Genomic DNA, 18,396 nt, shown 5'->3' with positions numbered 1-18,396 from the left:
TAAGAATAATTAAGTGGGGTTTTACCAAAAAAAGTAATATGAGTGCAGATTATCTTTTGGCAGTATGCATTGGATCTTCATCGAGCAAATACAATATAAAACAAACGGAGCACGAATAACATGGAATACTATAAACATATACAATAACATCGTTTACTTCTGATATAAAAAGTCACAATAATTATTAACCGTTGAATGTGAAATCGAGTAGATGGAGTTGAGTCTAGGCAGAATGTCCAAAGGAATTTTTATTGAACTATGTGACCCACTACAAGCCATAAGATTTCATATCAGATGGTATAGGAGACCACCATGTGTTAAAAGTGGATGGTATTTTAACTCTTGTCAAAAAAATAAAAAATAAAAAATAAAAGTGGATGGTATTTTAACTCTCGTCAAAAAAAGAAAAAATAAAAGTGGATGGTATTTTAGTATATACTCTTCCATGAAAATACTATGTGATTAAATGGAATAACAACTTTTATAAAAGGTGAGGACCTCCATGCTTTAGGGGATGGAATATTGGGCGGTAAATAAACCATATATCTATAGGATGAGTGTAGTTGAGATGAAGATGTTGAGTGGAAATACAACAATTGATAGAATTCGAAATATATACATATGAGAGAACCTAGGTATGGCTTCAAAAGTCGATAAGATAAGAGAAAATAGACTTAAGTAGACTGGTCGTGTGCATATCTAATACAACATTGGTTAGTTCAAGTGGAATGTTTTAAAATGACAGACAAAGAGAAAGCCCAAAAAGATATTGATAAAGGTAGTGAGAAAATATATAGTGACTTCTAGTCTTATTGAGAGTGTGGCATCTTACAGAGAATAATGGAGGAACTTAATTCATGTAGCCGACCTTAAATGACTGGGATAAGACTTAGATGTTGATAGATGATGATAAATTGTGAGATTTGCATAAGGTTGATCAACCTTTATTAATCAAAGTAACATGCACCTCCAAACTTGGCCATAAGATGTAAGGTGTTAAAAAAAATTATAATGGTGTGAGAATAATTTTTCATCTCTAATTATAATAGTTCCAATTAAACATATTTTTATAAATGCATGAAAATCTTGAAAATTGACAGTTCATATGAAGTATTGTAAGATATATGAGACTTAAAATATTCTTTTTATATATCTCGTATAGTCAATATGATCAATTAGATAGTTTTCCACTATCAAAATAGCATATTTCAACAAAATCTCGAGGTGCACCTTACTTCTACAATTTAAGGTGTTTAACTTTATGCAAACTTTTCCTTTTTATATAAAGGGTGCAGATGGCATATAGATGTATCCGTAGCTGTAGAGGTAAGGTACACCTTCAAAATTTATCATGGTATATAATTTTGATGTAAAATATTATTATGATTATTTCAAGAGAAATGATTTTAAAGGATTTTTCACCACTCATGTGTGTATGACCCCAAAGTATTACTATTAAATTTGGTACGGATCTTTAGAAAAGTCAAATCTCACACTCATGTGATAATATTTTTAGATATCCGTATCAACTTTAATAGTGATCATTCAGAGTCATACACACATAGGTGGGGGAGGGTCCTATAGGATAATTACTCTTATTTCAAAATTTATTTTTATATCTAATTATAAATTTTAAAAATAGTTAAAATAAAGTAGATCCATAAACATATAAAAAAATAAAAAATGAACGGCATAAATGACATGTTGTAAAATACACTATTTATGAGACTTAAAATCCTTTTATTTTTCATGGACCTGCATCAATGTCGAGATGATCTAAAAAACATTAAAACTACCTCTTTCATCTTTTTCTTTTTATTTTATTTTATTTTTTTAGATTTTTGAGGTGCATATGTAGTTTTAATTATGAAGTTGCGTCATTATATAAATTTTTTCCTTATATTAAAGGACGAATCATACATTTTAAAAAAGTTAGGGGTACGGACCACCCTATAAGTACCCTCTCGCTCTGTTCAGCTGGAAGCCCGAAGAAGGGACTTGAAGTCAGCCCACACTGCTGTTTAGAGAGAGAGAGAGAGAGGAGGCGGCCGTCTGCTTAATGGGGTGACCTTGCCCACGGTAATCTAAGTTATTATTTTTCTCTAAATTTATTGTTCCTGTTATGTTGAGTGATTTAGGGCTTTTATACTCCGTTGTCTCTAAATTTATTGTTTCTGTTATTTTGAGTGATTTTAGGGTTTTTATACTCCGTTGTTGAAGCACGATGGTTGTATTGTGAATGTAGTGACGCTCAGTTTATTCGTTTTATTGCCTGGTTATGGAATTTTTTTTTCATGGTCCAATGTGGATTTACTGTGTAGGTATCATCCTTTGGCCAATCTGGGCATTAGGTTTTCAAACTTCTAAGTGGGATTAAGCGTTATTTAGGCATTTTCTATTGGCTCTTTGGCTTTGTTTTTATTTTGGATGTGGGATTATTACTCTAGGTTTTTGCGTTTTGGGGGAAATTTGATTTTGCGAAGAGCTTAATGGAAATTTTGTGGGAATATATGTTGGATTTGATTAGCTTCAGACAACCATGGTTTCTCTCTGGGTGTTGTTTTGTTGAATTTCGTTCATGGTTCCGATATTTTTCTAATTGCTGGGATTTGAGGGCTTTTTTTCTTTTTCTGGCATTTGTTATAAAAAATGTGTTTGGTATGTTCATTGCATTTTTTTAAACAGGAGGCTTCTATTTAGGGTTTCAGCAATGTGTGGCCATAAGGATTTGGTTTTCGAGCCAAGAATTTTACTGCTCTTTTCGGAGCATAAATTTGTTATGAAAAAATAGAGGTCTGGTTATACCAAGAAATCGTTTTTTTTTTTTTTTTTGCAAGTGGGGCTTTTCTATAGCTTCGGCATCAAATTCAGTTTATGTTATCTTCTGATAGCTGAGATATTTTTTTATTTGAAAATTTATGAAGAATTATGTCCTTTTTTACGTTATGTTTTCATGGTGATTGGGTTTGTTCCCTTTTTGTTTTAAGCTATTGATTGTGAATGATGTACGGCCAATTTTTTTACAGAAGCCTGTATGCTGGTTAGGGATGAAGCCTGTGTGCATTTTTTTCACTCGGAAGTGCTGTTTTGTGATGTGATTCTGGTTGAACGGCTTTGTTGGTTCCTTTGTAACTCTTAGGTTTATTTACTTTTAGAGAACCTTGCAACTATTACAATCATTCATGCAAAACCTTCCACTTTTTTACCATGAAACATTAACACAACCGATTCGCCATGTTTCATAAAGTTGTTCTTATCTTTTTATTCGTTTCCTATGTAGAATTGGTGCTGCTGACGAAGCTTCCTATTGCTGCTGACCTTTTTTCAGAACAGTCAAAATGGTATGTCTCCATTTCTCTTGTCTAATAGATTGATCTAATACTTAGTTTATATCGACCCTTCTCATTTTGTTCACTAAGGAAAAAGTTATTATCATTGAGTATGGAAACTGAATGGAGTAACTATTATATTTCTCTGTCTCCATCTTAATATAATATCAGTAATTCAGAAATGTAATTAGTTATCGCTTTCACTTCATTAATATGGATTGACATATTTTGTTAATTATTGTGTGTTTGGCAGCTTCCTCTATCACTGCTCAAGACAGCTCAGGGACATCCTATGGTAAGAGCCTCCATCTTGTTGCTTTGTTTATGTTAGCTCTTTACCCTAGGTTGTGTGTGTTTATGCTGGCATGGATGGTTTATTATGACTGGTATGTTCTTGAATTGTGTTATTACTTCAAGGTAGATATTTTCAAGCTTGCATATGAGCTGGAAGAAGTGACTTCTCTGAGAAGTTAAACCATCCTTTTAGGCCTTTTGCTCATGTGTAGTTCATTTTCCTATATCATGGAATCACCCTGCATCCTCAATTTCATATTTGTTGAATTGACCAAAAATATGTTTTCGAATAATGAATTGACCAAATATTATTTGCATCACGGAGCTGAACTGTCGAAGCTATATTGTGCTTTTTAGCAATAGCTTTCCCTACTCTAATTATTTGCTTCTTGGGACAGTTGGTAGAGCTAAAAAATGGGGAGACATACAATGGGCATTTAGTAAACTGTGACACGTGGATGAATATTCATTTGCGTGAGGTTATTTGTACTTCTAAGGTAAGTTTTTTATTTTGTTTTATGATTCTTTTGTTGTTTTAGTACTAGTCATAAGTCCTTTTAAATAATGAGAAAGAAGAGTAATTTCCCTTTGTAGGATGGCGACAGGTTTTGGCGAATGCCAGAATGTTACATTAGAGGCAACACAATAAAGTATCTTCGTGTTCCAGATGAGGTATGTCTTGGTTTTCTATATCTATAGTTTTGAGTCACTTGAGGAAATTTGTCTAAATTTATTTTGTTTTTTTTTTACCTGACATCTGATGTCAATAGTTTTATTTGTTTCAACTTCACCCTGATATTTTCTATGGTGCAACTTGTTTATGTGACCTAATTTATGGTGAGGGCATGCTCAAGGCCCTCCCTTTTACACGTGGCAGTAGTAAATAAGAATGAGAGAATTTGAAAGATGCCAAAAAAAAAAAAAAGATTCTCAAAAAAAGAAAAAAGAAAAAACACTTTGGAACTCATAAGAAATTATGCTTTATTAGGTCCCTTGGTTCTGTTGGCAAGGAGGTTGCTCGTAATCTAAAGTGTCCCCCATTCCCTGAAATGTTCTTTGGCGATTTGAACTGAGAGTATAGTTTCTAAATGGAGTAAAATCTAAAAATGATTTGGGAAATGGGTAATAAAAATACGATACAATGGGTAATCAAAATACGACACAAGTAATTACGATCCTTGGGGGAGAAAATATTGAAAAATGAGTGGGAAACACTTTTAAGAGGCAGCTAGGAGAGAAATGGGAAATGTTGTGCCAGCAGTGCTTCAAAAATCAATTGAAGCTAATGGGAACATGTGGAGCGCTTGGCACAAATGTACGAAAAACTCTGAGAAGCGAAAAGCCACAAGGATATGTAGGAGCCATTGAAAAAGTCTGAAATATTATGGGAAACATGGATCAAATGGAGGAGAACACGTCTTGTGCAATATTGAAGTACATTATGTGCTATTTACCTTGCATGTTTTCTGAAGATTAAGTTTTCCACCATTGATTAGTTATCTTTGCAACATTGATTGATTGATCTTGTCTTTTTGTTTTGAATAAATACAAAGTATGCATTGCATGGGCAAATTCTTTTGTCGATGCATAGTGATTCCTTTATTGTAACAATGACAATTTTCTGCCAAATACTTGTATCCATGTATCAATTATGCAGCAAACTCTTAACTTATGGTCGCCTTTTCCTCATTAAACTTCTCTAAAGTAACAGCTAACTGTATTTCAAAGTATGCAAAGTCAACTTTAGGAGCTAAAAATGCAAGTGGCTACAAAAATTAGGCTATAATTGTGTAAAACCTCTCAACATGTATCTACATCACATGGTTTTTTCTGTTTGGATGTTGTGCCCATATTGGACACATGTCAGCCCCCATATTGACACAGGTTCTTATGGATGCTTTTTTTTATTCGTTAAGCAATCTACATCATTGCTGTAGACTTCATCTTTACTTTTGCTTTGAGTAGGCACATCTGAACTTTGGAAATCTGTATGGATTCAATAACTGAGAAAATATTTGCCAAAGGCCTTATAAGATTTGATATTGAATTTTTAGTTTTCCTTTTTGGAGTCCTTAAAATGGGATCTGATATTGAATTTTTACCTTCTCTTTTTGGAGTCCTTCAAAATGGGATTTATTTATTTATACTGTACGTCTGACCTGAACTTTCTAGCCTATCTTATTTCTTGAGTAGGATTTTGATCTGAGAATCTTGGGTCTAGTTGCTACCATTTATATTTTTTTAAGAACTCTACTATTGATATATACTTTGAAATATGCTGCTGACTACATTTACAAATTCAGTCGGACAATGTTATAGAATGTTGGATTCTTTTTGCTAATGAACTCTTTGAAACATGACCAATGTCATTTGCAGATTTAGTTGAGTGATGCTTGTTAGGGCAATTGAGGAGCTCTATTTTTTACTTTCTTGGGGATTGAACTAAAACTTAATTTATTATTTTAAGATGAATTATTACTAGTTCTTAGTTTAGTTTTTCAGTATATTATACATAATCGGTTTATATAAGTTTGCAATGTTACTTGTAGAATTAAAGTTACAATAATAGATTTGACACTTCTTTTAAGAGAAGTAAAAACGTTGTATGTCTTTTAAGATGGTGTGAAGTCTTTACCGTCCAAATAAAATAGACAGTTTACATGAGATATATGTGTGTGTGTGTGTGTGTACATATATATATATGGAAAAGGATGGGATTAGCCCACTCGCCTATCCCATTGAAATGCGCCCAACGGCTCTGACTGAGAGCGCTAGATTGGATGGCCAAGATGGAAAAGGATGGTGCTCACATGCTTTTCCCAATAAAAATGGGTAGCCTAACATCGGTACAATGTCAGCGCTAACAACTTGACCACATTTGAAAAACTCTCTCCTCTCCTCGATTTAACAAGTCCCATCTTTCTCTCTCTTTCCTCGATTTTAACTCCCCTCTCTCTCTTCGGTTTGGTTCCCATTTTTCTCTCTTCTCTCCTCAGTTTGGTTTCCTCTCTCTCTATGTTTTGGTTCCCATCTTTCTCTCTCCTCTCTTCATTTTAACAACTCCCATCTCTCTCTCTCTCCTCGGTTTGGTTCCCCTCTTCTCATCCCCATCCACTCCATGGTTAACAACTCCCATCTCTCTCTCTCTCTCTCTCTCTCTCTCTCTCTCTCCTTGGTTTGGTCTCTCTTCTCTGGTTTAGCTCTACGTCCCAACAACGGCTGCAAAGCTCTCTCTCAAGGTACGCTCTCTCTCTCTCTCCATCTCTCTATCACAATAGCTCTCTAGATCTCTCACTCTTCATCTCTCTCTCTCTTTCATATTCTGTCCCAAATCTCCCATCGCTCATTTGTTTGGCCTTTCTGCGTTGCTCTCGCAGATCCCTGGTTTGTCTCCCATCTCTCACTCTTGATCTCTCTCTCTCTCTCTCTCTCTCTCTTTCAGATTCTTTGCTAAACCAAACTCTCTCTTTCTCTCTCTTGATGTAAGAGGCTTTCATGGAAAAAATATGGGCGTTTTGGATAATGAGATTAGAATTTAGAGAGGATAAATTTGTAAAATAAATATGTGCTCTGTTATGTTTATTTTCATAAAGTAGAATACATCTGTAGAATGAATCAGTGATGTTGCGATTAGAATTTAGAGAGGATAAATCTGTAGAATAAAATTTTATAACATATAAATCCTTAGCATCACTTATTTATTCTATAGATGTATTCTACTCTATGAAAATAAACATAACAGAGTGCAGGTTTATTCTACAAATTTACCCTCTCTCTAAATTCTAATCTCAACATCCAGAACACCCAAAATTTTTCCATAAAAGCCTCTTACATCGAGAGAGAGAGAGAGACAGAGAGTTTACTTTGGGAGGGAATCAGAGAGAGAGAGAGAGAGAGAGAGATGGGAGACAAACCAGGGATTTGCAAGCGCAAATTAAAGAGGCCAACCATATGAGCGATGGGAGAGAATCTGAGAGAGAGAGATGAAGAGTGACAGATCTAGAGAGTTGTTGTGACAGAGAGATGGAGAGAGAGTTTCGCAGCCGCTGTTGGGACACAGAGGTAGACCAGGTAGGAGAGACCAAACTGAGGAGAGAGAGAGGAGAGAAAGATGGGAGTTGTTAACCAAGGAGATGAGAGAAAAGGGGAACCAAATTGAGGAAATAGAAAGATGGGAGTTGTTAAAACGAGGAGAGAGATGGGAACCAAAACAAAGAGAGAGGGGGAGAAACCAAACTGGGGAGAGAGAGAGAAGATAGTTGTTAAATCGAGGTGAGGAGAGAGAGAGAAAGATGGGAACCAAGCTGAAGAGAGAGAGAGGGGAGTTAAAATTGAGAAGAGCAAGAATGATGGGGAGTTCTTAAATCAAGGAGAGGAGAGAGAGTTTTTCAAATGTTGTCAGGTTGTTAACGCTGACATTGTACTGATGTCAGGCTGCCCCATTAAACGGCTGCCATTTTGAATGGGAAAAGCGAGTGGGATCCAGCCTTTTCCATCTTGGCCGTCCAATCTAGTGCTCTCAATCATAGCCATGGGCGCATTTCAAAGGGATAGGTGAGTGGGCTATTCCCATCTTTTTCTACATATATATATATATATATATATATATATATATATCACTACAAGGATATATGATTCTATGTACGTAGTGACCTCAATACATTTTATCTCATTCAAGGTCAATTGGGAATTGGTAGTTCCCATCTTTCATAGATGACTTCTCTTTTGTATTCTTAGGGGATTATCTTTGCTTTTGGGATGCTATTTCGAGTTTTGCATGCCATCTCCCTCTGTCCTATGATGGTGATCTTTCTTTGCATACCGATTTCTTTTATCCTATATGACCCAAATTAGGGCGGGGAGAACACACTAAAGCTTGTCTAGGAACTTTTTGTTGAGCTGCTTTTGGGACTGAATGATGCTCCACGTGACAAGGTTTAAGTATGTTTTGGTTTTGGTGATTTCCCCAAGGATTGTGGTGAAAAATAGTTTGAATATTGTACACCAACGATTCGGGATTTAGGTAAGTCATGTTGTGAGCAAGGTGAGCTTTTGGGAGTATGATTATGATAGGGTTTTGAGTTATCATTATTAGTTCAGATGTTGTTTTATCAATGATAAATTTGCAAAGTTTAGGGCTAGTCTTCCTTGGAATAGTGGCAAACCTTGATATGTATAATGTATATTGCAAAGGTTACATTATAAAAAATGACTTATTCGGGTTTTTTCAAAGGTGGTGAAATTGTAAAAATTGTTTGTTTTTGTAGAGTTTTTGTCAAGGCCAGTGTAGGATTTGTCGCAGTGGAGTATGCATTTGAGGGATTGACATGATTATGCATCACCTACCATACCAAGAATGAGATGGTCATCGGCGTAAAGAAGACAAGGAAGAGTAGTTTCTAATTTAGGTTATCCGAGGTGCTTGAAAATATCGCAATCTTTATTTCTTTTTGAATAAGCTTTGCCAAAAACATTTTGTGGCTACTGGAAAGGGGTGTAGAGGTAAGTATCCCCTAAAATAGTAGCAAAGAGTGCCATTGAGGAGGACGAAGTATTTGGGTGATGTGATACACATTTTGACCCAATTAACGGGTTTATCCCAAAATTTATATCTTTCAAAATTTATATCTTTGGAGTTTATTTATTAAAAATTCCCAATTGATATATCAAATGCCATATGGAAGTCAATTTTGAAACAATAGGTTTTTTTCCTTTTTTTTTTTCTCCCCTATTGTCTTGTCATACCATGTGTTCATGTGCAACTAAAGCTTGCTTAAAAATGCTTTCTATATAGGCACCTTGGTTAGGACTAGGGTTTTAAAAAACGCTGATCTAGATTGGTACAGTCCGACTGGGATCGGGGATCAGTGGAACCTGTCCAGTTCAACCGGCCAATCTGGCATCACCTTTTAGTTTTTACTATTTTTTAAATTTTTTATTTTGTTCTCTTTTTCTTTTTATTGGGCGATTCACTTGTCCGGATCGCTGATCTGCTGATTTGGACTGGTTTTCTGGATTGGCAATCCAGGTCCCGGATCAGCTCTTTTAAACGCTGTTTAGGACTAATGATGCTGTTTAGCAATAAGCCTATCAACAATGGTTTTGCGAATGACATTATGGATCACATTGGCTTAAAGTCAGTCTATGTTGCGGATTCGTTGATTGTGAAATGTGGATATTCAGAGTTCCATTCTATGGCATTTATATTATCAAGAAATTATTATCACAAAAAGATATAACCTTGAACGTTGAAAAATGTGTGATTCTGAGGGTTCTATATGGTAAGTTATTCATATCGCCATCACAATTTCGTGGGAATATGCAATTTCTTTCTGTGCGGTGACCCAACATTTTCTGTTTTGTATAATTTCTGCTTCTTTTATATGGATACAAACAAAATTTGCTCGAAGGTTTGAAGTAAATTTTATATCAATTTCTTACCTACTCGACCGCCCATTATTCATGGTTGATGTATAATGTTATCCTCTGACTATTTGTAAAGGTGAAAGTTTTACTTCTTTGAGTTATGACAATGCCAGTTAATGTTCTACCCTGACTTTGAAATGCCTAACCCTGCCTTGAAGTAACAGTATTGCATCGCACTTGCTCTGGAATGATGCATCATTAGCCAAATCAGACAGCTAAGTGCTCCTTGAGAGTTTCTTCTCCATGCTTGATCATCATGGTGCTTTTGGTAGAGGTACTTAATGTGGCCTTTGCTAAGCCCTGGATTGAGTTAATGCTGAGGGCTTAAGTGGAGGCCTTGGACACATTGGTGATAAACATTGGGATTGGTTGATGACTGACCAGAAATTAGTTTTCTTCTTTCACTGTTTTTCCTTTATTTATTTTAGTGTGGGGAGAGTGGGCATTCAATGGATGCTAGTTTTTTGGCTGGGTCCTTAGAAGCATATTATTTCAGCGATAGATAGTAAGAATATTTGAAGGATAAAGTATATACAAGGATGCAACCTTACTTGTAGAAGTTAGGTTGCATTAATCTACACTGCCCATTTTATCTGAATGGTCTAGATTTGACACTGTCTCAAGATGTGCAACTTTTTGACACTGCCTTAAAAGTCGTGTTAAATCCAGTTATAGAATGTGATGGCAAGAAATTTATTGCATGGTTAGGGATTGGTTGATCCCCCATTCCAGTTCCTTATCAACTAGAGTATTATTTTGAGGAAATTTTTGACATTATGGTGGACATTTAAACAATGTCCTGTGTTTTTTATTGTACAACTCGGCTCTATTAGCCTTTTCCCCCATCCCCACCCTTCTATACCTACTCTGCCTTCTCTTTTTCTCTCACTTTAGACTTCCCTCCTCACCTAGTCTTCTCTACTTGACCTTCTGACCTCTCTTTGATATATATTTTCTATCTCCTCTCGCTCTTTTATCCTCTTTTACCATTCTTCAATCCCCCCCCCTCCCCCCCCCCCCGGTGCCTCTCTTTCTTCCTCCTTTCACTTGCGATGCTCGTTCGTGACCTGCTAAGGTCTTCTCAGTGCTTCGAAGTTTCGCCTGCTGTGAAGGAGTGCGGCTAGAATAGCAGAACACTCGGGCCCATTTTCCCCCTCAACCCTACCCCCTTTTTTTCCACCACTTCCTCTCTTCTCCTCCCCCCTCAGTGTCCACGTGCTGAGCTTGCAATTCTCCTGCTCATACGCTCTCCACTTTACTGATCCCTCCACCCCTCAGAGGTCTCGGTGCTTTGTAGACTCGACGCTGTGAAGGAGTGCTGCAAGATGCGCCCAACTGTCTAAGTCTTTATTTCCCCCTCATCTGAGCCCCTTCTCTTCCACCTTTTCTTCTCTTCTCCTTCTCTTCTTGGCCTCACTTACTGAGCTTCACTTCTACCTTTTGTCAGATTATACTACCTCCTCTCTTCCTTCTCTATCTATCTCCTCTTTATTACCCCAATGCTGAAGTGCTGTTACTGCTAAGGACAAAGCCCTTCAAGATCAGGACAGGAAGCATGTCAACTCCCAGCCCACCGGACTTCAAGTGCTACTGAGGACCTGCTACTTACAATCTTATCAGGCCCAGTACTTCACAACTGCTCACTATTACACCCTCAGGATGCCAATTGACAAACTGAGAATCAATACCTTTACTTACTTACATTGTGTTTTTCGGACTCTTAGGAATATATGTGAGCTTATCACTATTTTGGTCTTTTAAGGATTTTTCTGGTTTTTGTGTTTTCCTTCTGTTATTTTGATTTGTTGCTTTCCTTTGGCCTGTCGAGTGACCACGTCTTGGTCCTCAATAGGAACTATTCTCTCTCTTCCCCCTTGAGCAGTCTAGCTCTTTCTGTACTTTTTTGGTTGTAATCTGAGCTCCCACAAGTTTTTGGTTGTAATCCAACTTGTGGGATGCCGTCTGTATTTCTTCCAATGTATATATTTTACTATCTATACAAAAGTTAACATTTCTCTAAAAAAAAAAATCATGTCCACCATGAGGCCATATTTTTAGCAAATAGTATTTGCTTAGCAAGGGTGGGATCTAACAACTTGACCCTGTGGACCACCCTTCGCCCCTTCACTTGGAGCTACATCATGGTGGCTTTTAATGTTGGAAAATTGTTTCATGTGGGACGGACCGCATTTCTACAATATGCGGTCCCAAGATATAAAGCATCCATCTTAAAGATGGATGCAAATAGGTGGTCCATCTAAAAACAATTGAAACTAGCGGTCCAAATGTTTTCTTCATAAAATTATTATTAACCAAAGTCATTCTTTGAGAAAGGATCACTATGAGTCAGACTCCATAGAATTTGGTCAATCCTTTTTCTGTCGTTAAGGCCGTTATTTCTTAAAATTTATTTATTTATTTATATTCATCATCTCCGTGTTAGAGATTTCATGTCTTTAAAACTTGGGTCCGAAAATCCATCTTAAAAATAGATTTTTAAGAGTTGACTCATTTCTACATGGACTCATAGAAACCGTGTCTTTTGATGTTTGTCTTTTTTAGTTTGAATAAAATGGTTGATTTCTGGATATGTTTATTGTTGCATCGTTCAATTTCTTGTGGAGTGTCCTATAGGGATTTTGACGTGCCTATGCAGTTCCAAGTGCTCATTGTTTTGTCCATTTCCTTTTATTTTATTTTAATTTTTTTGTATCTTCTCTTTGATATGTGAATGCGTAGAAGGTTGTGAGTGTCAAGTGGGGCAATGATATTAAAAACTAAGTTTACAGTTACCACTAACTCTTTTCTTTTAATGTGCTTCTTTCATTATGCATGCTTACATCGAGTGAGTATTGAGATATTAGAAGGTTTCCGAATTTTAGGAAATTTCTACCGTTTTGCTCTTGGGTTGGAAAAAAACAATAATTATTGACTTTGTTTATGGTGGGAAGGTATTCATAGTAATTTTTTTGGCTATCCATAAGAGATGGCCATATTTTCCCAGTAGTTTTTAACTCCTCTCTTCTCTTTATATATGCTGCATGGGATTTGCTGTGGTTGGCTTAATATCATGATGGCTTAATATCATGATTATTGTAAATGCCATATTCGTCATATTTTCTGTGTGACTTAACTGTGTTCTGGTTTCCCCCCCAGGTGATCGACAAAGTTCAAGAAGAAACAAACAAGAGCCGCTCGGGTATGCTTCTTGCCTCTTTAATTACCGGCTTTTTTTTGTTAACTATATACATATTTTTGTTCTTTTCTAACCAAATTGTGGCAAGCCTAGGTTATAGTTAGAATATGATGCCCTTCATTACTACTTTGGCATTTTGAAGAAAAGGAGCAATAAACTTTTAATACACATACATTTCCTGATTAAGATCGTGATTTGTAAAAGAAAATACATTTACGAGGCTTATGACTCGACACATTTCACATCCAGATAACTGTGCATGTTCTGAGTTTTATGACTTGATTTAACCTGGGGCATCTATTTTATTTGTGCTAAGCATGTTGAATCTTGATTCATCTCTTTGCTGTGATTGTGGCTTTACAGACAGGAAGCCTCCAGGTGTAGGGCGTGGTAGGGGCAGAGGTAGAGAGGAGAGTGGTGGTGGAAGGCCCATGAAAGGCATTGGTCGAGGTCAAGAGGATGGCAAAGGTGGTCGTGGCAGGGGAGGACCTGGCAACAAAGGTGGCAGCAACAGAGGTACGAGCTTTTTGTCCCAGTTCGCTTTTTGAATCTTTCTTTTTATTCTTCTGCTCTAAGGTACCAAAACATGCAAGTGGTAAAGCAAACATCCCAAATTGAAAATCACATTCGGGTTATGAGCCGATGACTCGACTGATTGTCACTTTTTGCAACCTTGAGATTTGTGGGGTCAATCTCGTCTTACCTATTCTAGAAAAATATAATATTTAGTAGATAAAAACCAAATGCGATTTGTGATTCTTCATTTGTCTATTCTTAAAATTATGCCTTGCATAGTTATTTGCAATTATGGAGAGGTGTTTTGTTGAAGTGTACTTTAAGTTGGAAATCTGTTTATATATTTCATACAATGGTTGTATAGCAATATAATGAAACAATCTTCGAAAACCATGTTAGTACCGTTTGTTTGACCCCAATTTTCAAATATATACTCTTTTCATTCAAATGAATAACCACAAAAAAACAAAATTTGAAAACATACCCTAGAAAGTACCTTTTAAGCCCGATTAACACAAGCCGTCAATTTTGTGAAGTTGCTTAGACGGATTTTGTCCCTTTTCAAAAATTTTAGATATCTTTGTTATCATTAGATGAACTATGTTGAAAAGAAAAAATAGTTGGTTCATAAAGGCCTAAATTTTGAATTCACTAAATGGATGATCTAAATTGTTAAAGGGGACTCATTTTTAATCATATCTAGGATGCAAAATGAATTTTATTTTTTTGGAAATTGACTATTGAGATGAAGAGAGGGTATGTGGAATTTTTGGGGTTATACAAATACTATAAATGTTATGTTACTATACAACTGTTACATGAAATCATTCCCTATATATATATATATATATATATCATCATCATCATCAGCTGAGCCTTATTCCAACTATTTGCGGTTGGCTAAATAACAGTAAATATACAGTAATATAATAGCTAGTACTATATAGTGTTATAATACTAATTTAGTATTATGTAATAAATATTGTATAGTACTATAACCATATATAATATTATATAACATATATAACCAAATATAATATTGTATAATCATTATCATCATTTTAGCCTTTTCTCAATTAATTGGGGTCGATTACATGAATCATGTTTCTCTATTCTGCTCTATTAAAGGCCATATCACAAGTGAAGCCATAAATCCCCGTATCTTTTTGGACTACCAAGTCCTTCTGGGCATACCCCTGGCCCTTTTCAATCCTTCCACTTGAACTAACTCGCACTTCCTAACAGGTGTTGTATTTGCCCCGTACATGGCCAGCCCTCCTACGTCTACAATCTCTCATTTTATCGCCTATTGGTGCCACGCTTAAATTTGCTCGAATAGATTCATTTCGAATTCTATCCTTTCTTGTCTTGCCACTCATTTATCTCAACATCGTCTTCTCCGCTACACATTCTATGAGTATATTGTTTTTTGTCCGCCCAACATTCCACCCCATAGAGCAAAGTTGGTCTCACCGCTCTCTTATAGAACTTGCCCTCCTTCAGTTTCATTGGTATGCGGCGATCACATAAAATTCCAGTTGCACATCGCCATTTCGTCCATCCAGCTCTAATTTTGTGTGCGACGTCTTCCTCGATCTCTCCATTTTCCTAGATTATCAATTAAAGATATCGAAAGTTCGGTCTCTTTTGTACTTCATGGTCGTCAATCTCTACTATTATTACTAAACTTGCACTCCATATACACTGTCTTTGTCCTACTAATTTTAAAACCTTTGGATTTTAGAGATCCCTCTAAACTTCTAACTTTGTGTTGACGCCGTTTTGTGTCCCATCAATCAAAACTATGTCATCTGCGAACAACATGTACCACAATACTTCATCCTGTAGGTGCCTCGTTAAGTCATCCATAACTAAGATGTACGGGCTCAATGCTGACCCTTGATGTAGACCTATTGTCACTGAAAACTTACTTGTTTATCTATTAGTTGAATTTTTATACACACACACACATATATATATATAGCGTGCAGTTGGCATACGGACGCCTCTATAGGTGTAGAGGTACGGTGCCCTTCAAATTTTATCATGGTATATAATTTTGATGTAAAATGTTATTAGGATTATCTCAAAATCTATTTTTATATCTAATTATAAAATTTTAAATTTCAAAAATGGTTAAAATCAAGTAGATCTATAAACATATGAAATTCTTGAAAATGGACGGTGTAGATAGTATGTTGTAAAATGCACAATTTTTAAACTTAAAATCTTTTTATTTTTTATAGTCATACATCTCGATGTCGAGATGATCAATCAAAGGGTTTTTCAACATTAAAACTATTTTTTCCGATGAATTTTTGAGGGGCATCTGTAGTTCTACAATATAAGGTAGTATCCTTATATAAACATTTTCCATATATATATATATATATATATATATATATATATGAGTAATGACACCCTCCCATAACCATATGAGTAGGATCTCAAAGGATCCCCATTAAATTTTGACACAAATCTCTATAAAAGTTATCACATGGTGTGGGATTTGGGTAAACATTCGCCTTGCAATTATACTAAATAAAGAACTTTTTTCTGAGGAGCCTTTTATGCGGCGAAAGCCAAGGAATTATCGTAACCATATATGCAGTTTATGAGTAGAAAGTATGTTTTTGGAATATTCAGGTGGGGGGCGTGGTCGTGGTTGACATATAACGGATGGAGGATTACAGAGTTGCAGCAGTAACTTTGCACTGTTTTTTTTATGCGTTGTTTTTGCCGTTTTTATACAGATGGGTTTGGTTGGGTTCTATGAGTTTTGTTTATGGGACTTTAACCATATTAGGTTTCAGGTGAGGTTTGGGGATGAAAGCCAGTGGATGGGAAAGGCTGGTTAAGTTCTAGAGGAAAAAAGAAAAAGGAAAAAGTGAGATTTTTTTGCTCTCTCCTTTGAAAAGTACGGTGTTCAATGTTTGACCTTATATTCCTGGTTCCTTGTGAGCATATATTTAAGCTTGAGTTCTCTCTCTATTCAATTTGTCTTTAAAGCATCTTTGTAGCGGCTTTACCCGTGTATTAATAATGGCCATACAACTTTCAAAATTGTGCGCCTATAGAGATTTTTTTCGTCAATATATATCCAGGCATAAAACGAATGTCAAATGTTGAGTTAAAAAGTTGAAAGAATTAAGAAATGAAATCAAGTGTAGAAATCAAACCAAAAGTAACTTGTTTTTTTAAATAAAAAAAAATATATATATATGCACGTCATTATGCTCTATTAAGGGATATACTTTCAATGAGGCCATAAATCTGTCTTTTTTTGTTACTTTCAACTTGCAGTGTGTTGTGTGTTGTATATGTTCACAGCCCATTTAAATCTATTTCCTCTAATCTTATCGTCTATTGTAGTCACATTTAAGCCCTGGATGTATTCATTTTGAATTCAACTCTTTCTTGTCATGTTAATCATTCATTTCAACAATATTTCGGCTATACATTTTATGAGTGTAATTTTTTAACGGCTCAATATTGTGCCTCATAAATTAAAAATAAAATTCTATCCAAAAGAAAATATTGACTGATCATTTACCGCCGTACATTATATTTAAACGTGGAGAATTTCATTATCTTATTAACTCCAATTGAAATCCAAGATCAAAAGAGGCGGCATTCATTTCGTACTATTTTAACAGCAGTACCGTTAGCAGTTATATCCCACCACAAAGGTCAAAGGCATGTAATGTTAAATCCATCGTTTTAGCTTCTCTTTTTTTATAAAAGGAATTTTTTTTATTTTTTGGATAATTCATGAAAGATGAGCTCCTATCTGTTTTTGAAATTGTCGTTGGTTTTTTATCGCGTTAGGTGAGAATGAAAGTTTAGACTTAAGTTGGGGCACATGTGTTTTTATCGCGTTAGGTGAGAATGAAAGTTTAGACTTTAGTTGGGGCACATGTGTTGTTACCCCCACAGCTCCAAATCCCAAACCCATTCTCTTTTCATTGTCGAGAGTATTTTGCACTTGACCTCTCAAGTAAAAAACTCAAGCTCATAATATTCATTTTGGACCCTAAATTTTGGGGATTTAACCTTGAGATCCTACCAAAAAAAAAAAAGACAAGAAAAAAAGCAAAGCGCATTATGCCTAAAAAGATTGAACCTAATCAAGAGCTTTCCAATCTTTGAGGCCATGATTGAGGTGTTCAAGAGTTTATTTATTTTTTATTTTTTATTTTTTTGTTAAAAATGATCAATGTGGCATTACGCCATGCTCATTCTATGTGTTCTCCTTGGTTTTAGTGGGAACCCTTCAAACAAATAATCTATGCATCTTCGACTTCTCCCTGCCAATGCAATTTAAAAAAGAGAATTCTATATGTTCTCTTTGGTTGGTTTTAGTGGAAACCCTTCAAATAGTCTATAATGGAAAAGACTGGCCTCTGCAATTCAGTGGAAAAGACTGGCCTCTGCACGTTTTTTTAAAGTAGATTATGAGTTAGCTTTTTTCAAAAAATTATAATGGGATGGTGTTAGTGGTGGAAATGTATGTTTTAAAGAGATTTTTTAAAGTAGATTAGGAGTTAAAAGCTTTTTTAAGGTGTTAATGTGATGGTGTTAGTGGTGGGAATTGATGTTTTAGAGAGAGATACCTGTATATAATCACCTGCCCAA

The 18,396-nt window shown here is 35.6% G+C and overlaps 1 protein-coding gene across 2 annotated transcripts; it reads left to right on the top strand.

The window, feature by feature from the left end:
• The first annotated feature begins 1,987 nt into the window (after positions 1 to 1,987).
• Positions 1,988 to 16,751, top strand: EMB1644 (Small nuclear ribonucleoprotein family protein). Of its 2 annotated transcripts, XM_020664898.2 has the most exons (9): positions 1,988 to 2,079; positions 3,027 to 3,139; positions 3,281 to 3,341; positions 3,583 to 3,624; positions 4,022 to 4,120; positions 4,218 to 4,295; positions 13,206 to 13,248; positions 13,609 to 13,761; positions 16,408 to 16,751. In XM_020664898.2, the coding sequence occupies exons 3-9, from the start codon at positions 3,339 to 3,341 to the stop codon at positions 16,428 to 16,430; spliced, it is 441 nt and encodes a 146-aa protein (XP_020520557.1). In that variant the 5' UTR covers positions 1,988 to 2,079; positions 3,027 to 3,139; positions 3,281 to 3,338; the 3' UTR covers positions 16,431 to 16,751. The 2 variants fall into 2 exon arrangements, with proteins under 2 accessions (XP_020520557.1, XP_006840544.1); XM_006840481.4 differs by lacking the exon at positions 3,027 to 3,139.
• Positions 16,752 to 18,396: the final 1,645 nt, after the last annotated feature.

The sequence above is a fragment of the Amborella trichopoda genome, chromosome 2 (assembly GCF_054954075.1).
Source record: "Amborella trichopoda isolate Santa Cruz 75 chromosome 2, AtrichopodaSantaCruz75HAP2 v2.0, whole genome shotgun sequence".
NCBI classification, from domain to species: Eukaryota; Viridiplantae; Streptophyta; class Magnoliopsida; order Amborellales; family Amborellaceae; genus Amborella; species Amborella trichopoda.
The sequence above is the reverse complement of the archived record's forward strand: the minus strand, read 5'-3'. Positions and strand labels throughout refer to the sequence as shown.